This window comes from Pinus tabuliformis, chromosome 9 (assembly GCF_031772625.1).
Source record: "Pinus tabuliformis cultivar Carrire ecotype Pingquan chromosome 9, CPIR1, whole genome shotgun sequence".
Classification (NCBI taxonomy): domain Eukaryota; kingdom Viridiplantae; phylum Streptophyta; class Pinopsida; order Pinales; family Pinaceae; genus Pinus; species Pinus tabuliformis.
The window spans coordinates 1153623937-1153649014 of NC_142307.1; the positions used below are offsets into that span (position 1 = coordinate 1153623937).

A 25078-nucleotide genomic window follows, 5' to 3' on the forward strand; every position below is an offset into this window, starting at 1 on the left:
TTCCTAAATGCAGTCTAAAGATGATAAGCAAGCTTTATATCTTTTCAACTTTGAAAATCCTAGCTACTGAGGGAAAAGAAAGACACCATCTTTTCTCAAAGAGAAATCAGCACACTCTAATGCATTTTTCCTAAATCAATCATGCAAACTATCAAGATGCAAATGCACAATGCAGGTGTTTGTTTTCCGCTTTCTTAGTATTGATGCCTACAAAGAAAGCTTTTTGTACAACTTTGAATTTGCTTTTAAATGACAAATACAAACAAGTTTACTTTTCCGAAATCAGAGAGGGTAGAAGAGATTAAAACACTTAACGATTTCCGAAATGAATACTTGTTTCGACACTTAAAAGAGACAAACTCAAACCAATAAGCAAGATTAAATGTATAATCAATCTGCAAACAGCCAATGAACTCTCTTCTAAGATCACAATCAACAGATCTGAATCAAGGGCTACAGGATGACTATTTCACTCATGCAAAGGAAAACTGTAAATGATGCCACAAACACATAAAAACACTCACAGTCTTTTTGTACAAAAGGAGGCGGAATCTAAGCAGAGAAAAGGAGTTATCAGACTGGTACCTATGCTGGTTACAGGCTGCAAAAATCAGAGATCAAAACAAGGCAAAACAGAGCAGAGAACCCCAGCTGCACAAGGGCAAACTGGTTCAGCGCAACCTCAACACAGGGGTTTTGACATTCAGCACAGGTAGCCTTCACGGGACCTGCGTTGAAATGCAGAATCCCTTCACTGGGTCTGCGCTGAAGGAGAAACTCTCGTTTCTCACTGGTTCTGGGTCACAGATTGCTATTTAATTCACTGTTTCAGGCCAAATAAAAGCAACAAGCAAGGTACAATCAAAGGGATGCTTTGAGGGGGTACTAATATCTATCACAAAGGATCATCAAATCATTTGTGAGTCCATTGTTCAGATCATAGACAAGTCCAGTGATTGGATCAAAGCAGCAACTGTCTACTTTGCATCTGGGAATAGCAGATGTAGTTCGATTGTTGCTGTCAAGTCTATGAAATAAAAAATGATAGAGACACAAATAAAATTACTAAACAAATCTCCCCAGTGGAGTCGCCAATTTGTTGTGGGGAAAAATGCCTATGCAGGACGATCCTATCCACCTAAGGTGTGACAGTGCCTTAGCAACAAACAGAGACAGTTATTTTGGTTTCTTCCTTTATGAAATGTGAAAGAAGAGAGATCAATAGACTTACCGTGTCTTCCGTTTGTCCCTCGATCTGGTTTCTCTTCTCTTTGGGAGTTCACAACTACTTGCCCTCTCACTCGCCCAACTTCAACAGGTTCATGCAAGATCACAAGAGAACAGCTACTTGCCTTCTTGCTTGTCCAGCTTCAACGGGTTCCTGTAAGATCGCAAGAGAACAGCTACTTGCGACAAGAGAAGAACACTACACAAAGACAGATATTCACATTCATAACTAGTTTAGGATTAGAAATAAACTAAACATACTAATGCATTCATACATCAAAACACATCAGCATATAGGAGAAACCAAGATAGCTTTATTGATGAATAACAAGGTTCAGGAAGAGATACAACCCAGAGGGCTCCAATCCAGCATCTCCTTCCCAGCAAATGGAATTCCTATCTTTACCCCCTACAAAGCATTAAGCACCCAATGATTCCAATCTCAAACCAACAACAATTCTTTGCAATAACAAAATTCCAGCCTCTAGATCTCATGGAGGAGAGATCCATATATAGATGTTTGGAGAGAGGATGAGTCAGCTTGAGATCTGACTAGTGTCCTCTCCCTCTGTCAGTTCTTGATTCCACTTGGAGGTTCTTGCTTCCACTTGGAGATTTGGAACCTCTTACTCATCACCAGTCGAATTCCTTGAGGCAAGTGTCATTTTGGAAGCTTCCTGGGTTTTGACACCTTGAGAAATGATCTTGCCACATGTCCACTCTCGTTCAGCGCAGGTAGCCAGTGTTCCCTTTGACATTCAACACAGGTAGCCAGTGTTGGCTTTGACATTCAGCGCAAACAGCTAGTGTAGCCACTGAAATGATCCTGAATTGACTTGTTTTTGAGCAGTTTTTGGTGGAGAACTTCTGTGAATTATTGTGTTTTGTTAGCCTTGTTCCTCTAGGGGTAGGAACAACATGTTTAGGGACTTTGTATCCCTTAGATTATGGACATTTCATGCTCAATGCTGTAAGGCACAAAAATTTCTATAACACATGTAGAGTCAAGTCTTCGCCTCTCTTAGGCAAACCAGTCAAGAAATATATGTCCGCCAGCTCAATTTCGAGCTGGTGGCTGCCAATGAAGAAGCACTGGTCCTGTATGCTCCATCTGTTAACCAGCCACTGTAAGAAATCCACCTGAGCCCTCATGCTAGGAATGGCCCAGAATTTGTACAATCCGCACGCCCTCAAAGAATCAAGTGAAGGCTGATGATTCCATGCGGCAGCATCCACGTCCTCATGCTCTCGTTCACACCAATCTAGCATGATGTTGTTACTGAGAAAAGTGTCTATTTAGAACTGCTCTATCCCACTAAGGTGTGACAGCTACCTTAGAAACAAACAGAGAAAAACTACTTTTGTCTTTCCTTTATGAACTATAGATAGAGAGGAATAGGAAGAACCAACCTGTGTCTTGTGCTAATCCTTTGATCCAATCTCTCTCTTCTTTGACAGCTTCCAGCTACCTGCTCCCTTACTTGCCTAGCTTCACCAAGTACCTGTAAGATCATAGAAGAAGAACACTATACAAAGACATGGATCTATATTCATAAACAACTTAGGATCAGATTTAAGTTAACCATACAAATGTAACAAGCATCAATGATACAAAAGCATGGAGGAAAAACTCAAATAGTTTTTATTGATAAACAAGAAAAGATCCAGGAGGAGTTACAACTGGTGGTTCCTGACCCAGCATCAACCTCCCAGCAAAGAAGCCCCTCTTCACCTCCAACAAAGCATAGATCACCAAATACTATGATGTTTGTCTCAAAACCAACAACAATTCCTTACAATGTGCAAAATTCCAGCCTCTGGATCTCTGGGATGAGGGATCCATATATAGATATGTGTAAGGAGGATGAGTCAGCTTGTGATTTGTTTAGTGTCTTCTCTCTGTTAGTTCTTGCTTCCACTTGGAGATTGAAGGCCTCTTACTCATCCTTGGTCGAATTCAGTGAGGCAAGTGTCACAGGAGAAGATTCTGGAAGCTTCCATTGTCTCTCCACCTCGTGGAATGACACTGACATTTGTCATTTCTCGCCCAACGCACCCTCACAGTGTATTTAGGTGCATTGCAATGCACCTGGACAGTGTATTTAGGTGCAATGCAACGCACCTAGCCAGTGGAGCAGCTGAAATGATCCTGTTTTGACTTATTCTGAGCAGTTTCAAGTGGAGAACTTCTGGGAGAAGCTGTAATCTGTTGACCTTGTTCCTTTAGGGGTTAGAACAACACTTTTAGGGACTTAGGAGCCCTTGGTTTATGGAAATTTCATGCTTGGAGTTGTAAGGCACAAAAATGTCTATAACAGTTGCCCCCTAAAGTATGAGGTCGTTAACCTTTTGGTGTCGGGTGAAATGCTTTATTATGAGGATCCGAAGTTCTTTCAATGCTGGGAGGATACCTGTAAGAAGATACAATACAATACATTATCTTCATACTGTTTTTCATGATCTAGCTGAGGCGAGCATTCCCATGCTCAGCTTTATAAATTCATTTTCATGTACATAGGACAGACAATCGTCTGAGTGTAGACTGATGATTCTGATAGAGCCATCATCCTTTTGATAGGATGATTATCTGTGTTGCAATGCTGTACATTTAATGTCTTTATTTCCCTGGATATATATCGCAACCCGGATGGATGAAACTAGATCCGGGGTCTTCAATCTCATCCGATCTTCACTCGAAGTAAAAGTTGATCCATGTGAGAAATGTTCTGAAGTCGAACATGGAAAGACATCTCTTGATTACCAGTCAATGATGTAAACTGTTAACAAGCGCGAGAGGAATCACCAATAATGATAATGATCCTCAAGGTACTGCAGTACAATTCACGTGGTGTGAATAAAGGACTTGGTGTCAAACACCACGCAAAATCTTTTGGTCGAAGGTCATTGATGTAAACCTGTCGCCGGAAGTGAGAAACTTGCCATTGAGGCATGCAAGCTTCAAAGTATTGAATGGGGTGTTCCTAGACCAACTTCTTGGATAATGAGCTGATGTCGACAAGAAGTGATCCGTCAAAGGAGGGCCTTAATGAATCTCACATCAATGGCATGGAACAGAGCAAATGATTTTGATGGAGGTGAAAACGATCTGATGATATACGGTTCAGGGTGGCGGTCATGAAAGAATGGAGTATAATGTATGGTAGTGGGTGAGACACAGGTGGCTTCTCTGGATGACTTCTCTTGAACATGTCGGCGACACTGATGTGATGGATTGGTAGCATTAACCCCAAATGTGGACGGTATGGTGTGACCATGGCGATGTGATCGGTGAATGAAACAACCCAACCCGACTCGGACACGGAGTGGAAGTGTCATGTTCAAGAGCGACTTGCTACCAATAAAGATTCCTTGAGTTTCTTCCCAATTTTTCCCCAGTCATTGCTGACTAGTACCTCTTTATTTTTGTCAAGCTTGAGGAGGATAACATATGCTTGTTCTATAATTTTCCCTTCGGGCAAACCCATCGCTATGTTTTAACGAGCCTAGAGATAGTGAAACTCGTTCTCGTCTAAAGACAAGTTTGTCGCTATTAATCTTTTTAACGAGTTTAACGACAAAGATAACTCAGTCCTTTTCAATTTTAGAGAGTCTGAAAAGGTATGTAAAGGTAACTCCAAAATTCCTTTTTCGTCATCTAATCCCTTAAGTCCAAAAAAGTATAAAACAATACAAAAGGGATGAATTTTCGATAGTTTTAATGAGCCGAACAAAACAAGCGCTCGATCTTTTTGTGTAATAATCCCTCAGGTCCAAAAAGATTAAAATCTAGAGGAGGGATAGCACTTCCTGTCCCTTTAACGAGCTGGAGAGGCCAAAGGCTCGGCAATCTTTTCATATTTTACGAGTCAGTTGAAAAGAGCTTAAAGGAGACTCGTCTTTTGAGGAACGAGTGATAAAACGGGTAGCAGCTAATTCCAGGTAAGGTTTGGAATTTTCCAATCACGGTCGTGTCACAAGGATGGCTAGTGAAATCACTCTTCGCATCTGTTACTCAAAATGGGTAAACAATCAAATGGAGGTGAATGATCGGCCAATGAAAAAGTGGAGGTGACGACGCAAACACGACCAAGGCTTTAATGGCTGGAGTACTATATTCATGATGGTTATTTACCGGGGGATAGTTCATTTTTTAACGAGCTTAAACGTGGGTGGAAACATTTGCTCATGTCTTATGTTTATTTTTTAACGAGCTTGAACTATGTGCTAAAACTGCTCGATGCGGGTTCATTTTTTAACGAGCTTGAACCTTGCGGTAACACTGCTCGAGGCGGGTTTATTTTTTAATGAGCTTGAACCCCGCAGTAACACTGCTCATGATAAGTTTGCATGCCCCCAGCATAATAACACAAATCGAGGTGCATGCCCCCCAAGCTTCATTGCATTCAACTCGGTGGTTGGAATGAAGGTTTACCTTTGAGATTTGGAAAGGGGATTTGTTTCATTTTTTAATGAGGTTGACACAGTAAAAGAACTATCCTCATGACTCCTTGTTTCATTTTTTAACGAGGTCGACACGAGATAAGAACCATCCTCGAAATCCACCGTATTTACAGTATTTGATAGAAAATCAAAAACTGAAGGATGATGAAGGTAATCAGGGGTATCTTCTTCACAATCCAGAAGAAGGGAACGATGGTGGTAATCTTCCCATGGTGCATCTCCTAAAATCATTGACTGAATGATTCCTTTGTCTGTAGATTGTACATGCGACCAAGGATCTGAAGAGGTACCATATTCCTTAGACCTATCTATCCAAACACTCGATGAGTGTTGATTTTGGTTTTCCCCCCAAGCCAAGAAAATTGATTGCTACAATATTTCTAAAATGGTGATGATCCATGCTGACAAAATGTTTAGGAATCTTCCGAATCCATTAGATATAGAAGATTTCATATTGTAGGTTTCCACTCTGGCCACTTCCGCCAAATTACTCGGAGGCGGTAGGGAAAAAGTACCCATTAAGGCAAGGTCTTTTAGGAGACCTACTCCGATATTTTGAAGTGAATGATTGCTTCCATGGATCATTGGAATGCTTCCCGTAACTTGTGAACTGTTGGGGAGAAATGTTTGTTGGTCGACGATTGTAATTCCTCCTTGAAAGGGAAATTTAATCTTCCTGAAGTAGGTCGACACAACTGCGGCCATGGCATATATCCAAGGCCTTCCCAGTAGGATGTTGTAATCGAGGTTTCCGTCGATTACTTCAACATCAATTTCTACTGTTTTGCCCCCTAGTTCAACTTGCAAGTTACTTAAAATCCCGTATGGAGTGTATGATCGTCCATCAAATGCTTTTAACATTGTTGAAGATCGCGACAAGGGTGGTGAGCCTAAATTTTTCCAGCAACTCATCGATATAATACATGTGGATGCCCCCTCATCAATAATTGTTCGATGAACAGTTTTGTTGAGGGCTTTCACTTGAATAAGGAAAGCTAGTTGAGCTGGTAATTGAGGGTCATATCCTTTATGATCAAAGGCCACAAGATTGGAATCCATTGGGCCAATCCCACCTATTGCTGATAATAAAGCTTGCTTTTGGGAGGGGCAATTTTGCGGTACCTCAAGTGTCGACATAGCAGACGGCGATTGGGCCAGGTCCTCTACTATATTATAATTTTGTGCTACTTTTGCATGAGGATTAAATGTCGATTTGTGTACTACTCCCTTTGGCGACTTTATCATTGGTTCAGGAATGATGGGTGGCACAACTTCAGTCAAAGTTGTTGTCGAACTACCAGGTTGTTCATTAGCCTTGTTATTCGACAGCTGTGGATTCCCGTAATCTTTATCCTTGTCAAAGCATCATTTTGCTTTTCTGAGATAGACAACATAAGAACTTGGGATCGAGAAGCATTTTGATTAGCAACCAGTTTGGTTCCTGGGTTTGGAAACGGGTCAGTCAATACTGCTGAGGTTTTTGAACTCTTAAAGAGTTTTTTAACTTCAGCTTTATGTGGACAATCTCTCGTCCGATGATCCTCATCGCATATATGACACCCCGTAGGGGGTTTCCTTTGCCCAGAAGGGTTTGCAGAAGGTTTTCGAGATGACTCATCCTGCTTTTTTTTTCTCCCTTTCTTTTTCTTCGTGCCCCCTGGTTGCTTCAGTTGTTTTCCCTTGTCAGCCGACACAACATTTACTTCCGAGGCAAGAAGTTCCTCATTTGCATTATGACTAGAAATCTTACAAGCCTTTTTAGGTGTAGCCTTTGTCGATTTCGTGTCTATTGTGCCAATCACGCCATCGCTGGCATGAGAGTCATTGTTTGGTTTAGGAGGAGGAGGGACTGAGAATTCCGGTCTAGGAGCGTCAGGTATTTTATCGTAGAGTGTGCCAAATGAGTGTAAATCAAGTCCAAATATTGCGCATGAGCGATAACTTGCTCTTCTGTTATGACTCCCCCCTTTGCCACATCTTCCGTGATAGAAGGCAGTAATGACTTGATAAACCATTCAGCTAACAGCTGATCGGGGACATACGTTTTTACCATTCTACGACGACGTCACCACTCATGTATATGATCAGATATGTGAGTGGCCGTTGTTTGTTTGAAATTGGTAAGATGTTCCGTTCCCGTTTCATACCTTATCGGTAATTGAAAATGGGTTAAAAAGGTTTTGGCTAGGGTACTGAAGTTGTCAAATGAAGCTCTAGGCAATTCAATATACCATTTTGCTGCTGGACCAGTTAACGTCCTTTGAAAAAGGAGAAGCCTAATCGAATCATCGTTTAGGGTGTTTGATGAACACCACAGATGAAAGGTCATCACATGATTCGACGGATCTTCACCCAGATTTCCATTAAATTTAGGAATATCTGATGGAATTTTATGCGGAATCGCTGGCCACCAAGTGGGATAAGAAATTGGATCATTCGTCAGCCAGTTTAGATCTGGTAATTCTAGAGTTGCTACAAAGTGCAACTGTTGATTCAGGTTAGGCGAAGCATAGCCAGGATAAGATGGAATCGCCTGAGCAGTGGGTCTTTGCATACCAGCATAATGTATTTGATGTTGGCAACTTTGACAAGGTTGATGGGCATAATCGTTATAATATGGTTGTTGATAACCATTTGGAAATGTGGTTTCCCATTACTTACAAAGACTTGTTGCTCAGGTCCTTGATTTGATTGCTGGAATGGCGGTTGTTGAGATTGAATCAGCCATGGTTGTTGGACCATTTGCTGTTGCCCAATACTGGATGATTGACCAAGATGAGAAGTCATAGTACTTGTTTGAGCCTGAGTCACTCCAGATAAGGAGGCACTACCCTGAGGTTGTGATTGAGTCGTTGAGACAAGAGGCTGTTGTATTGCAACCTGAGAAACTTGGGGTCAACATACAACAGGTAGTGCTTGTACTTGCGACGCAGTCACCATAGCAGGTATAGTGGGAATATTCGACACAGGGTGGACTGGTTGAATTGAATATACAACCCTTGGTTGCTGAGGCAGTATTGGTACCCAAACGCTGGATGTAATTCCAGTTTGACCTGAACTTTGTTGTAAACTCTCATATGGTTGTTCTCTGGGAGGGAACAATGAAAAGGCATACTGCCCTCCATATGGTGGAAATCCAGTACTTAAAGGGTAGATTGGCCTTTGAAGGCACATTGGATCAATTTGTTGAGTTTCAACGTAAGAAATACCAGATAATAATCCGGATGAAGAAATAGGAACTGACCATGTCGTCGCAACAGTCCCTGATTGGACTCCGGCTTGTTGTTGATAACTTGCCGGGACAGATGGTATACCAGTGAACATTGTTGGAGTAGCAGCAGGAGGTTCTGCTGCTACTGTGTCAGATGACACAGTCCTAGATGTCGACGGTTGTTCAGACATATCTAGTCTATCCAAAACATTTCCTAGCGATTCTACAAGAACTTGCGATGAAGGGAGACTAACCTTGAAGACCAACGAGGGAAAGGTGATGATTATTCCCTTTAAAATAAATTTGGCACAACTTGTTTTTTCAATTTTTAAGAGTCGAGAAAAAACAAAAGATGACTCTAGTCGCCTTCGATTTTTAATGAGCCTGAAGTGACAAGTGCTCAGATGGACCTTTTCCGTTAAGGAGTCTAAAAAGGAACGAAAGGGGCTGCTCTGGAGGTCTAGGTAGAGGGAGTACCAAACCAATTGAAAAACTACAGAATACTTTTTACGGTACGGCAGTCAATCTTCCCGAATGCTATGTTCAGTGCATTGCGATCGATAGGGCGGCAGACACGGCTTCCTATGGATAAAGGATTTAAGCCTATAGGGGTCTCCCAAAATATACTCGATGGTACGTGGGAGCACAAGTCCATACTGGCACCTATCGTCTCAAAGTGGAGGAATCACCCAACCATCAATGAGGACAACAGTTCCCAGGTTTTACGACGCCGGAATACGTCTCTAGCCTAGACCTCTAAATGTTGTGCGTTAAGTTCCAAAGCGTTGTTAGATTCATTGAATTTATTTTAAGTTGATCTTTCTTATGAAGTTTTCTTTTTGTGTTCACCACGAGATGTAGATGTAATTCCTAAAATGCAATCTAAAGATGATAAACAAACTTTTATCTCTTTTTTGCAATGAAAATCCTAGCTACTAGAGGAAAAGAAAGACACAATCTTTTCACAAAGAGAAAAGAGCACACTGTAAATGCACTTTCCTAAATCAAGCGAAACAGACTATCTATATGCAAATGCACATGCATGTATTTGTTTTCGACTTTCTTAGTATTGATGCTAAAAAGAAAGTTGATGTACAAATCTGAATTTGCTTTCAAGCGACAAACACAAACAAGCTTCTTTTCGAAATCAAAAGATAGAGATGATTACGACACCTTGCGATTTTGAAATGAACACTTGTACTTGACACTAGAAAATCACAAATTCAAACCAAAGGCAATAGTAAAAGTATAATCGACCATCAACAACAATCAAACTTTCTCCTATGATCGAAATCGACACTTGCGATAGATCCAAATCAAAGGACGACAGTACGACTATTCTACTTTTGCAATGGAAAACTGTAAACGACTCAACAAACACACAAAAAAATCTACAGTTCTTTTGTACAAAGGAGGTGGAATAACAGCAAGGAAAAGGGGTTTTAAACAGACATATACTGATCACAGGCAACAAAATTCAGAGATAGAACTGGAGAGAATGAAGCACAAGAACCTCAGCTGCACAGGGCTAGTCTGATCAGCGCACCTATAACACAGAGAAACTGCATTGCAGCGCAGGTTGCCCTTTTGGGAAGTGCGCTGAAATTCAGGATCTCTTAACAGTACCTACGCTGGGCCAGAAACGAGAATCTGTTCGGGTTCTGGGTCACATTTTACAGTTTAGTCTTTGGTTTTTGGCCGAGTAAAAGCAATTAGTAATGCACAATCAGGGGTAGATCTAAGGAGGGTCTAAGAGCTATCACAAGGGCAATCAGATAGTTTGTGAATCAGCTATTCAAATCATAAATAGATCCAGTGAATGGATTGAAGTAGCAGATGTCTACTTTGCATTTGTTATGGCAAACGCAGTTCGAATGCTACTTATAAGTTTATGAAACAAACAACAAAGAGATACACAAACAAACTAATTAGACATTCTCCCCAGCGGAGTCACCATTTTGTTACCGGGAAAAGTGTCTATTTAGAACTGCTCTATCCCACTAAGGTGTGACAGCTACCTTAGAAACAAACAGAGAAAAACTACTTTTGTATTTCCTTTATGAACTATAGATAGAGAGGAATAGGAAGAACCAACCTGTGTCTTGCGCTAATCCTTTGATCCAATCTCTCTCTTCTTTGACAGCTTCCAGCTACCTGCTCCCTTACTTGCCCAGCTTCACCAAGTACCTGTAAGATCACAGAAGAGGAACACTATAAAAAGACATGGATCTATATTCATAAACAACTTAGGATCAGATTTAAGTTAACCATACAAATGTAACAAGCATCAATGATACAAAAGCATGGAGGAAAAACTCAAATAGTTTTTATTGATAAAAAAGAAAAGATCTAGGAGGAGTTACAACCGTTGGTTCCTGACCTAGCATCAACCTCCCAGCAAAGAAGCCCCCCTTCACCTCCAACAAAGCATAGATCACCCAATACTCTGATGTTTGTCTCAAAACCAACAGAAATTCCTTACAATGTGAAAAATTCCAGCCTCTGGATCTCTGGGATGAGGGATCCATATATAGATATGTGTAAGGAGGATGAGTCAGCTTGTGATTTGATTAGTGTCTTCTCTCTATCAGTTCTTTCTTCCACTTGGAGACTGAAGGCCTCTTACTCATCCTTGGTCGAATTCAGTGAGGCAAGTGTCACAGGAGAAGATTCTCGAAGCTTCCATTGTCTCTCCACCTCGCGGAATGACACTGCCATTTGTCATTTCTCACCCAACGCACCCTCACAGTGTATTTAGGTGCATTTCAACGCACCTGGCCAGTGTATTTAGGTGCAATGCAACGCACCTAGCCAGTGGAGCAGCTGAAATGATCCCGTTTTGACTTATTCTGAGCAGTTTCAGGTGGAGAACTTCTGGGAGAAGCTGTAATCTGTTGACCTTGTTCCTTTAGGGGTTAGAACAACAATTTTAGGGACTTAGGAGCCCTTGGTTTATGGACATTTCATGCTTGGAGTTGTAAGGCACAAAAATGTCTATAACAGATGTACTCTCTGCATCAAGTATAAAGACAAATTAAATTGCTAGAAAATATTTTGATTGGTCCATTTTTGAGAATTTTTGGGTTCAAAACCCTTGCGGCGGGGTACGCACCCTCCGCGTTAGACACAGTGTGTGGGACCGCACTTTGTCTACACAGAAGGAGCGGACCCTGAGCTTTTTCCCAATGGAGAAAAAGTCGGGGTCCACAGGCCCGCAATGGTAAACCTGCGGACCCCCGCGCGTGGGTTTTACGCCTAAAAACCCTCCCAAAAATGAAAATAAAGGACTAAAACAAAAAATTAAACGGTTAAAAATGAAGAGTAGGATGATGTGGATTACCTGGAGAAGACGGCGCTCGATTCCGATGGTTGGATTTTCCACAATCTTCATGGGAAGTTTTATGAGCAAAAGCACTATTTTCTCACCCTAACTCAAACGATAAAAATGAATTGACAAAGGCCCTTTTTATAAGTTTTTTGAGTAAATAAATCGCAAATTTGTTTAAGTTTCACTTTGAAAAGGTATTTTGTGATGTTTTTATCCATTTCAAACAGGTATGAGTAATGTTTGTGTTTTTGTGCAGAATAAAGGATTATTCAGGCGAAATCTATCATTTTCAACAGAAAAACATGTAGAGTCATCTTTAAGCTCTTTTCTGACTCCTAAAACATGAAAATATTGCCAAGTGTTTCTTTTAGACTCGTTAAAATGGAATTAGAAAATAGTCCACTTACAGCTCTTTTCCGACCGTAAAAACATGAAAAGATTGCCGGATTTTTGTCATTTCAAATTTGATATTGGTTATAAAATGACATGTCATTGATTGCTTTTTTACTTTTTCGGGTCAAAGGCACTAATAACGAAAAGTACTCCTTGGTCGTAAAAGATCAAGCGGTTCTCTCAAGTATTATTTTATACTTTTTCGGGCTTGGGAGACACAAATTTACGAAAAAGGTCAACCCTGGAGTCTTCTTAAGTTTTTTCAGACTCTCTAAAATTGAAAAACGCCGAGTTTCTCCTATACTGGACTCGTTAAAATTTCACAGTAAAGGACCTGTTCAATTACAAACAAGAACGAACCACTCCTTAGGGTTCGAATTTAAACTAAGTTGGACTCATCCGAAGGATGAGCTTATAATCAAGCAAATGTTATCCTCCTCAAGCTTGTCAAAAATAAAGAGGTACTTGCCAGAAATGGTGGGGGAAAAGAGAGAAAAATGAGCCTGTTTGTCATACTTTGTAACCACTCTTGAACACGACACTATTATTCACCTGGGTTGGGAAATCCTTTGCCTAACAGTTGATCAAACCACATTGAAAGTCTTCAGCTGGTTTCTGGGTATTAACTTTGGGTCAATTTTCACCAAGCCCTCTGTCGTGTCGTTATGTGTTCAAGAGGTCACTGCCAATAAGCCATTCATTTGAAAAATATCTGTCATCCATCTTGACCATCCCTGAGTCAGTCTTTGCAACTAAATTTCTTCATCTTGATCTATGATTTTGTGTTGTGGGCTTGCCTATGACGGATCGCTTTCTATCAACATCAGCTCATTATCTAGAAAGATGATCTAGGAATCGTCAGTACCTTGAGATCTGCATGCATCAATGGCAGGTTTCTCGCCTTTGACGACATTTTACATCATTGACTTTCGATCAAAGGATTCCGTCACATGCTCGACATCAACACATTTATTCGCATCTCATGGACTATACTGGGTACTTTGAGAGCCATTGACATTACTGGTGGTTTCTCTCACACTTGTTAACAGTTTACATCATTGACTGGTAATCAAGTGGTTTCTACCATGTTCGACATCAACACATTTATTCGCATGGATAGAATCGTACTGTTTCAGGAAGTAGAAATGAAGACCCTGGATCTAGTTTCCACAATCCAGGCTGCGAGGAATTTTGTATTCATTATATAATGGACTATTCATAAACAGATGGTTGCGTCCATACTGTGTCCACATGAGTCTATACTTGTGATGTTTTACAAGATCATTCCTGTATCAGAACAGTAGTTAGTTTCTAGTCAGTTTTTATCTGAGTATGGGAATTCCTACCTCAGCGATGATACGATCTCATATATATATCTTGCATTGAATGTTTTTACAGGTTCCAACCGGGTTCTCCACAAGATGATCCTCGAAATGATAAAGTACTTCACTCTTCCTAAATGATAAAAAATCCTCATATACTATAGACTTCACACTTTAGGGAGAAATCTGTTACACAAAAATATTGTCACCATGATTATTTGCAGTTAGTATGGTTCTATCATCACTTGTACTGTCCTCCTAAGCAAGTCTCATACCTCAGCTCTTCAAATCAATCTTTGGAAATGAGAGAAAGACATTAAAAATCAATGTAACTCTGGTTCCACACTTTCTCTCATGGTCACCTGCGATCCCACACCTTCTGTGTACAAAAGCTGCGGACCTGCCCGCTCTGTCCCTAACGGTGTAGGTGCGGGCCCCTATGAAAGTCAAAAGGCACAAGTTTTATCTTAAAAAACTCACTTTGGGTTAATTCTAGAGGTTTCTAGAAGGAATTTTGACGTGGATTGTTCGCTTTGAGGTGGTTCATGCATCCCAAAAGAGAAGGAGCTAATCCCTTGATGAGAGGAGCTATCCCTTTGAAGGAGGGCTTTATCCCTTTGAAGGAGGACCTAGTAACCTCCCTCCATTGCACTATAAATACAGGCATTGGGCTGGTTGCTAGAGAGGTTAGAAGCTGAACATTTTTTAGGGTAAATGCTGGTGAAATCAAGACTTCCTAGTTGAGCTTAAGAGGAGAGATCACACATCTTTTTGGCTTCATTGGGGAGTGAGTGAAACTTGTCAAAGTAGAGGAGACTTCTTGCTGGACCGTAGGAGGAGCTTGTACATCGTCAAGGCAAAGGTTGTAAGGTTATTCTTCTTTTGAATTAATAAAATCAAACTCATTTTTCTCAACAAGTATCTTATGTTATTTGTTTCATGGACTCCTTAACTTTCATGTTAAATATGTTTTATGCAATTGGCTTTTCAGGTGCTATTTAATTTGTTTGCCTTGTTTGTGTTTGCAGATTCGCGAAAAGGAGCTCATTTGGATTGAAGGAGCGAGGGCATCCACAAGCTAGCATTGGACCTAAGGTAGGCCCTAAAAACACTTGTTTGCTATTGTTTATCAAAGCATATTTAGGGAAAGATAGTGTCTGGTTGGTTTGCTTGTCATTAGGTCTTCTTTAGATTCTAGGAAGGTTTATCTTGTCCGCAAGATCAACTTATTCCGTGTGACAAGAGTACTGGTATAAGTACGGGTATAGGTACATGAACATGTACAATTATAGGTACAGGTACAGGTACAGGTGCACAAGATGTGGACTATTGTCTTACAATAGATGGATTGGTTATATTTTGAGACATGATATAGGTGTCGGATAGAAGTGAACTCAAGAAGGTGGTATTGAGGGAGTTTCATGTGAAACCATATTTAGGTCACCCAGGTTATCATAAGACACTGACAATAGTAAAGATATTTTATTATTGTTCGAATGTGAAGATGGATGTAGTAGAGTTTGTGGTTAGGTGTTTTGATTATCAGCGTGTGAAGGAAGAGTGTAAATATCCAGGTGGAATGCTACAACTGATTGTGGTTCCATAATGGAAATGGGAGGTCATTTCCATGGACTTCGTCATAGGTTTACCGAGGACAATGAGACAACATGATTCCATCATGGTTATTGTGGACAGGTTGACAAAGTTTGCACACTTCATTCCGGTGAAGTCTACATTCTCAGCTAGTGATATAGCACAAGTGTTCATCAGAGATGTGTTCATATTGCATGGTGTTCTGAAGAATATTGTTTCAGATAGGGATATAAAGTTCACTTCCAAGTTTTGGAAGGAATTATTTGTAGTTTTGGGCATAGATTTGGCCTTTCGTACAACTTATCATTCGCAGACAGATGGACAGATAGAAAGGGTCAGCAAGATATTGGAGTACATGTTGAGGATGTATTTGATGCATCATAAGCGAAAGTGGGAAGAGTATCTTCCATTGGTAGAGTTTGTTTACAAAAATGGGTATCAGGAATATTTGAGGATGAGTCCATTTGAGGCATTGTACGAGTGGAGTTACAATACTCCTGTCAGTTGGAGAGATCTAGTTAACAAGGTGTTGATTGGAACGAACATGTTGGCAGACATGGAACATGAGATTCAGGTTATAAAGAAGAATCTAAAGGCAACACATGATAGGAAGAAGATCTATGCAGATCGGAACAGGTTGTTTAAGGATTTCCAAATTGGGGATCAAGTGTACTTGCACATCAAACCGAAGAAGAGCTCCTTATCGATTGGATCATGTGCTAAGATGGCACCACGATTTTGTGGACCCTTCGATATCATTAAGAGGATTGGGCGAGTAGCATATCAACTTACACTGCCCCCAACAGTGAAAGTCCATGATGTTCTCCATGTTTCATTGATTAAGAAGTATGTTAGAGATGATGATCATGTGATTGACTGGTTTGTATTGTAGGTAGACCTAGACGGAGAATTCAAGTTAGAGCCTCTATGTATATTGCAGAAAAAGGTTCTCATGATCCGGAACTGAGAAATCGATCACTTTAAAGTGTAATGGAATCACTTTGGGCCCTATGAAGCTGCATGGGAGATGACAGGTCAGTTGCAGGCTATGTATCAGTTTGCTAGTTGAGGCAAAGCAGTTTTGCCATGGTGTTTTGGTATATGTTTGGTGATTTTTGTATATGTACATATGTATATGGATGTAAATACCTCCATGAGCTATGTTATAAATCTCCAATAGCCAGTATGGGTGTCATGTCATTATGATGTTATGTTGTTATGTTTTCATGTCGGTTTGCTTCTTAGCAGGATGAATATTGTAAATACTACAATGTGCTAAGTTATAAATCTCCATGGGAAATATGTTTTTCATATAGCAGTCTTGTGATTGTAGGTGTTGTTGAACACCAAGGATGGTGTTCCCCCGGGGGGGGGGGGGTTCTATAAAACCCCTAGTGAAAATTCCATCTAATAAAATTTAATAAAGGAAAGATAATAATTGTGATTGATGGGACACTTATTCCAAGCTGAATGTTGTGAAAGACATCCTAGTGTGGGTGTTCATTTGGTTATTAATGGCCAAGGCTTTGGAAAGGTAAAATGACATTTTTGGCACACTTATTTATTAAAATAATGGAACTTAGGGGAAAAGGGAGGTGAAATGTCACAGGTTGCATGTAAGGAGGAAATTGAAGGAAAATAATGAAAATGAAGAAAATAGAGGTCTCATTCATAAAAAGGATTCTGTAGAGTTTTATTGGAGCACTCTTGGAGGGTGTGGAATACTTGGATTCTTGGAGAAAGAAGGAAAAGGAAGAGCAGAAAAGTACAAGAGGACATCGGGATCAACAACTACATCAGATTTTGTTTGCAGGTACCGAGTTGCGTGTATGTTTTCCTCACTAGTTTGGGCATGCATGGCATATGCATGTGGTTTTTTGATTGTGATATTTCATGGGCATAGAGGATGGATGAGATTGATAGTGGATTTCCTAGCCTTTCCGTTTCCTAGATAGCCATGGAGATTGTGGGTTTATTTTCATTATTTTGTTTTAGTTGGTTCTCATGTTTCCTTAGATTGGGTTGAGTTACTAGTCTCGTAGCTTTGGTTAGACAATTGTGTTGGAGCCCTGTAACAACTTGGATTGAGTTACTGGTCCCGTAGACTTGGTTGGAAAAACACTCTGCAGTCCTTGGTGGGTTGAGTTACTTGTCCCAGAGCCTTGGTTGGACAAATACTATGGATCCCAATAAAAGTTGTGGGTTAAGTTACTAGTTCTAGAGCCTTGGTTGGAAAAATGCTCTGGAGCCCTGGATGGCTAGGATAGAGACCAATCTGATGGTGGTTTTGTAATGTCTGATCGTGAGGTGGAATCATTGTTTGATGGGTTGAGGTGGATGGACTTTGGAGACCATGGATGGTTTTGGATTGATGTGTTTTATGAGATCCCACATTCATGCTTGGCATATGGTATGGGGGTGAATGGCTGGAGAGAGATTTGAATCAACCATTCTATGGTCCAGGTGGAATGTGGAAGTCCCATCCCATGTTTGGATTTTGCATCATCAATATGAATTTATGTCTTCTTATATTTCTGAGTATTATATTGGATTATATGTGGTTTATATGGCTGTGATTTCACTGGTATTTATACTTCTATTATGCTGGTTATATATGTGTTTTATGACAGTAGCTATGTATGGCTCTCATCACGTTTTTACTCGTAAATGAATGATCAATGTATCTATGACCTAATGGATGAAATTGAAGTTGATGTGTTGAGTAATCAATTCTTCTTAATGATTCTTAGCAATGTAGGAGACCCCTATGCTTAGATATGTTATTTACACATGTAGATTATATATTCATGATATGTTTGACAAAATGCCTGTTATGGATAGTAGGGGTCCATTCAAGGTCTCATTCAAATGATTGATTTTTCACTATCATTTTCTTGTTAATTTCCTATTATGAAGGTATCATGCCATTCTAGGCAGTTACCTGGGATCTTGGCCTAAAAATATGGCTTAATTCCCAGGGATGCTGGCACAAATTGACAAAAAGATTCCCTGGACACTAGCAGGCAGGCCTGTGAGAGCTTCCAAAGGTCCCTAGACACATAACATGACAGCGTCGAGATATATAGTTCTCCAAAAGTTGAGTGGGACCCAATGGAAAGCTACTTGAAGTGTTGGATTGGTTCCTGAGGGTCGTAATGTTGATGTTGAATGTCTGTATGGTGGTTTTCCATCAGTTTCACTTCCTTAATGTGAATTAGGAGGTCGAATCATATGATAGTGGCCTCTCGTCGCATGTTTACCTTGGTTGTCTGGTTGCTTGGGTAGATGTGGGCAGAGGGTGTTACAATAGTGGTATTATTTTATGAAGAATAATTATTCTATGTGCTTAATGAAAAGAAGGATAATGTGTTCTGAGTTCTATTTTTATATTGAGTGTGCAAAGTGAATGCTTAAGGAAGTTTTGTGAAATTAATGGAAATGCATAGATGTGTATGGAGTGGATTCATGATCTTGGTGCCATTGTGATTTTCATGCAATCAAGTGGTATCAGAGCAAGAGATTTAGAGACAATAGAAGACTTTTGCACAACAATATGGAGAAAAAATTAGAATGAGATTAAGATAGCGTTAGGTAAATTGATTTTGGGTCTTTTATAATTTGTGGATATTGATGACAGGTAGCAGTAATTGAGAAGGAGGACGTGGTGATAATTCTGATAGATAGCGTAGTTGTGATGGAGGAAAAAGAGTAACTCCAAAAACCTAAAGAGCAGGGAGTGCTCAAAAGGGGTTCCAAAGGAGGGGACCAAGAATGTTGACAGTTTGAGCTCAGATGAGAAGCTTGATGATGCCTATGTAGCAGGAAAGAGGTGTACTACTACAAAGGTGATTTTTAGGTCACACTGGGCAGCGAGAATCTCACAAAAGGGGAAGATGAAGACAATTATCAGAAATCATTTGAAGAATTCAAATGGAGGCCACATAGATGCCAAAGCAGTTAGCATAAGGAAAATGAGTGATGAAGAATATGAAAGGAAACTCATTGAGATAAAATTACAGTTGAATGTGCTTACAAAGTTGCTACAATAGAATGAGGAGAATCATAGGTATGAGTGGAACCTGACGAAAAGGGTTAAGTGGCCCGTTGAAATATTATCGGCTAAGAAACAGAGACAAAAATAGAGACACAGGTTGAAGGAAGAACTCAAAGCTATTGAGTGTGAGGACGAAATTCACAAAGGTGAACCTGAACAAGGATAAATCCATGGAGAAGATATCAATGTTGGTGGATATTTGATATTAATTGATACATCAAATGAGACTAAAAATCCTTATGTTTTTCCTAATGGTTTATTTATGATTTCATGTGTCATTGATGATGAAAAACCCTTTGAAGTTATCATGAAGAAAGAGGAAGATAAAGGAGAACAAAGTTAAAATTTTGTTCTCAGCAAAGAGAAGGCACAATACTTAAATGGGATGCTCATAAGGAATGATGAGCCAAAGACAAAGAAAAATTTGGGTCTTCACACTGATTGTGTGCATGCAAGTGTGACATAAGTAATTATTAGTTTTCAAATTGATGCAAGTGGAACAGAAACCAAGGGTGAACAACTTGCAAAATTTGTTGTTAACGAGGATGTAACAAAGTCAAAGGAGGAAGAGTTTACTAGCAGCACAGAGATAGAACTCTTTCAAAAAATTGTAGTGAGACATAGATTTCGGGGATCAACTTTACAAGTGTGGAATGAGAATGAAAGTATGCTAGGATGGTTGTATATTTTGTTTGGAAAATTGTCACTTGAAATAGTGAGCAACAACATCGTGAAAAATATTGGTTTGCAACAAGGAAGGAAAAATACAAATTATAGTGGAATTCAAGAAGGAACAATACAACAACATGAAAAACCCAATGATCAGCAACAAAATTATGTATGGGATCTAGGATGACATCAACAACAACAACTCATGGTCAGCCGACCATAAAAAAATTTCTACCTTGGGAATCTGATGCTGGAGCATTAGAGCTTCCAAGTCATCAAGCTTTTAGAGATAAAGCTCCAAAGGGATTTCAACACTGTAAAGGAATTATAATTCCTTAATAGTAAATATTCTTATTTATTTTAATTATTATAGAATAGTTTTAGAAAACGTTATGGATAGGAAAGATTTTTTCCATAAGGCAAAAGCTAATTTACCTTCAAAAGCATGAGATGTTTATGGAATAAATCATGAGAGATTTAGGGAATAAATTAGGAGTGATTTATGGATGTATAAAAATATACTTTTATTCTGACCTTGTATTTAATCCTTTTAATCCTATGAGAAAATCTAATGGCCAAAAAAATATATAATTAGGCTCATAGAGAGAAAATATGGTTTTGAGTATTTTTGTATGTACAAGTTTTGGTAATGAAATGAAGCTTTCATATCTTCTATGTATGAAATGTCCGTGTGCATGATCTTTGAATAATTATTAACATTTTGAATTGCTAGAATTAAGTGTTTATGTGTGTGAATTGGGTAGGGAAATATTACTGAAGATTTAGTGAAATTAAATTTACTGCATGTATTAAATGGTGGAGAATGGTATTATTTTATGAAGAATAATTATTCTGTGTACTTAATGGAAAGAAAGATAATGGGTTCTCATGATTTATATTCTTATATTGAATGTGCATAGTGAACACTTCAGGAAATGTTGTGAAATTAATGTAAATGCACAGATGTGTATGGAGTGGAAATTTCATGATCCTGGTGCAAGTGTGATTTTTGTGTCATCATTTAGCCATATTCCAAAATCCTCTTTGATAGTGAAAGTGGTCTAGGATTGATGCCACCATCTCAACTTATCTCCTCCTCTTACTACTTGGATTCTCTTCTCTTTTAGTTGTTCTTCAAGGGTCTGCCATTCCTATGAGAAATTCCCTTTATTCCAAGTTTTTACTTCTTCTGCACACACCATTGATTATTATCATCTGATTCTACCAAGAAATCAACAACCACTACTGCTCCTATGACCTTAGTGTATTATTTTGTATTCCTTATATCTTCCCTATGCCCTAATATTGGCAACTATTGCTAGGAGTCTTCTTAGAACTCTGTTGTTAGATCATATCTAATCTCCCAAAAAGTGTGCTCATATATGAGAGATTTCTACTTCATTATAAGATTCCATATTGATGAACCCATTAGATATTCTTTCTTCCTTACCCTTTCCTCCCGTGTACTGACCAAACTATATTTCCTAGTCCTTATTTATTTCCATAGCTCTTAGACTCCCTCTAACCATCTCCACCATAGCTTAGCCCCCAAGGCTTTCTTGAAAGTTTTCGAGTCCCTTAATCCTAGATTCCCTCCCCATTTCGATAGATATACTTTGTCCCAAGAATCCAGGGTCCATTTCTAGGCTTTTTGCGCTCCATGCCATAAGAATTTATGGAGACAAGAGACTATTTCCTTGAAAACTTATTTCGACACTTGGAGCATTGATAATTGATAGATCTGAAGTTATTGTAAAACAACCTTGAGAAGTGTGATGCAATTGGGTAATTTCAACTCTCTAAATGTCCAATTTTCCAAACTTTTTGATGTCTTCTCTTTAATCTTTTGCCAACAAGAAACTCATAGTAATTTGGTCACAAGGGGGATGGCCATATATTTAGCTAGAAGGGATTCAATTTGAAAGACAAGCTATCTCTCCAAATTCATTTGCACCATCTTATTAGTGTTATAGAAAAACATACTATATTTCTTCCCATTAATTCCCATATCGGAGTCCATTTGAAAGTCCTAGAGGATACATTCTAAAGCCCTGTTTTCCTAAATGGTCAGTTCCCTAAATAACATTTTGTCATCCACGAACTGCTCATGGGTGATAGGCAAGTCTTGACCCCATAATCTTAGGGCTTTTATAATACCTTAATGAAGCATGTATTGATATATATTCATAGACCTTATGCAACAAGAACAAATAGTAATGAAAATAATGAGTCCCACTGCCAGAGATCCATTTACACTCTAAAGGTGCAAGATCGTGATACATTTACCAGGATGGAGAAAAATGGTGTAGATATTAGAGAGAAGATCGAACATATTGAACCAGGGGAAAACCCTAATACCGCCAATATCATAAGAAATTAGGTCCAGTTTAACCTGTCATAGGCCTTGGAAATATCAAGCTTTATGACCATCGTTGGTTTCCTACTATTCGTAAGGGAGTGAAAAACCTCATGGGTTGTAATAATGCCATCCAAGATCTATCTACCTTCCAAAAATATAATTTTCTATTGACCTATGAGGAACTTCATTATAGTTTTGAGTCTTCTCACAATGATTGCTGAAATTATCTTACAAATTACATTACATAAAACTATGGGTTTAAAACCACTGGTAGAAAAAATATTGTTGGTCTTAGGGATAAATGAAAGAAATGTAATATTAAGGTCAGACCAAACCTGATGCAAGCATCATGATTCTTCTACTACTGCATGGACCTCCTTGTTGATGAAGGGCTAACACACCCTGGATAAATTTGTAGTGAATCCATCCAGGCTTAATGCTTTGTTACTGAGAATTTATTTTACTACTTCCTCTACCTCACTAAATGATACTTCACACATTAAGGTTGCATTTTGTTCAGGATTAAACAACCTTGGAATGTGCCTTAAAATCCTTGAGATGACCTCTTCCTTATCTAGTATGTCCTCTAAAAGGAGATATTTTTAGTAAGAAACCAATTCATTCTTTATCTCTTCATGCTCGATTAACCTAGATTTGTCTCCTAAATCCAAAGAGAAACTATGATTATGTCATGTATTCTTAATCAAAGATTTATGAAATAAATGTGTATTCATATTACGCTGCCATGGCCATTGTATCTGTGATTTTTACTGCCAAAGAATTTCATCATATTTCCATCTTGTTTAAAGTTCATTTATCAGCTTACCTCCCTCTTCTATCAACGAGTCTAAATTCTTTGATAATTGTGGCCTGGATTACTGCCATGTGTTCCTCTGTATTCCCCTTCTCTTGAAAAATATTGTCTCTTGAGTATCATGGTCGAAGGAAAGGTGAGTGAACTAGGCACTGCCTCACTTTCACATTCTTGGTTTCGGATATTTGTAATTTTTGACTTAGAAGTTTGTTGTGAAATGTTGATTGTATAAATACTTTTTAATGTTGTTTCTACTTTGGATACCGTTCTTGGTTCCGGATATTTGTAATTTTTGACTTAGAAGTTTGTTGTGAAATGTTGATTGTATAAATACTTTTTAATGTTGTTTCTACTTTGGATACCATTTAACTGTGCAAGTAATATAATAGTGTTTCACAAAGGCATGAACAAGAATTTGATTTTAAATTTCATGTATTGCAAAAAAAATTATTTGATGGAACAACCACCATTGTTCAATCTACATGCAATTTTTTTCATGTTGTTCAGTTATTTCTTTCTTTTGATATGATTTCTAGTGCAAATTTAAGATAATTGGAAACGGAAAATTAATAATAGAAATTTAGTATATGAAAATTTATGAGTTTTATCCTAGTGGAATGTCATTTAAATTGTTCCATGCAATAAGATTCTTTGTAGAGAAAGCATAATATTTTCACAAACCAGCCAATGGTTTTCATAGGGGCTTCTATTTTTGTTAGTTGTGTGTCAATTTGTTGGGAATTTTACTGGATGCATAGTTTTTAAGGTGTGTTGATGACTCTATAGGGTTGAATTAATGTATGTAATCTCGCAAATGTTGACACCTATCCTGCACAAATTACCGATCAGTCACAGAGGGAGATTTACATTGGTGGCCTTTTATATGAGACATCAAACAAGAAACTCATATCATATTTTTCAAAATATGGAGAAATAGAGGAAGGTTATGTTGCATATGGCAAGAATACAAACATATCCAGGTAATTTAGTTTTTGGCTAAAAATGAAATTAGTAAGTGGAAACATTAGTTTCTTGTAATTATACCGTATGAAAGTTTTATATATATATACTATATCTAGTTTGGCAATATCATTTTATATTTCTACTCTAAAATACTTTTTGCAAATAGGGGTTTTTCATTTGTGACATTTAAGACTATTGAAGTGACCAAAAGGGATTTTGGGGATTCAAATAGAAAAAATGATGTAAGGAATGGAGCTACATATTTTTAAATGGCTCTTGAGATTATTATTTTTTTTGGCTAGTTTAAAGGATTTGGAATATGTACTTGTTTTTTGACATGCAAGGAAGGTCAATTACAATGAAACTTGTAGTAAAGGGCCAAAATGAGAAGGTTTCTTCACAACCTATACCATCATCTCAAGTAAAGTTGCGACCACATGTACAACCAAGTTATGTAGCAATGGAACCAAACTTTCCATCATATCCAAGGTCACAACTACCTACTACTCCACAAGCATATCTTACAATTCTACCATCATATTCTCCACAATCTTCTCCTCTTACGCAACCTTTATATGGAGCTACATTTGTAGGAAAACCTGCATATACAGGGCTATCTGTTTCTCATGGAGTTGTAGCACCAACATAGTACAACCCCCACTATAACCAATATACAACCTTTGA

At 38.7% G+C, this 25078-nt stretch overlaps 1 protein-coding gene across 1 annotated transcript in view; it reads left to right on the forward strand.

The window, feature by feature from the left end:
• The window catches only part of LOC149152713 (uncharacterized), a 59065-nt gene extending 34022 nt beyond the window's left edge, over positions 1-25043 (forward strand). Inside the window, exons 2-5 of the mRNA XM_089443577.1 lie at positions 19173-19243; positions 24235-24411; positions 24561-24628; positions 24730-25043. Coding sequence (XP_089299703.1) covers positions 19173-19243; positions 24235-24411; positions 24561-24628; positions 24730-25043 — 630 coding nt within the window. The remainder of the gene's footprint in view (positions 1-19172; positions 19244-24234; positions 24412-24560; positions 24629-24729) is intronic.
• Positions 25044-25078: the final 35 nt, after the last annotated feature.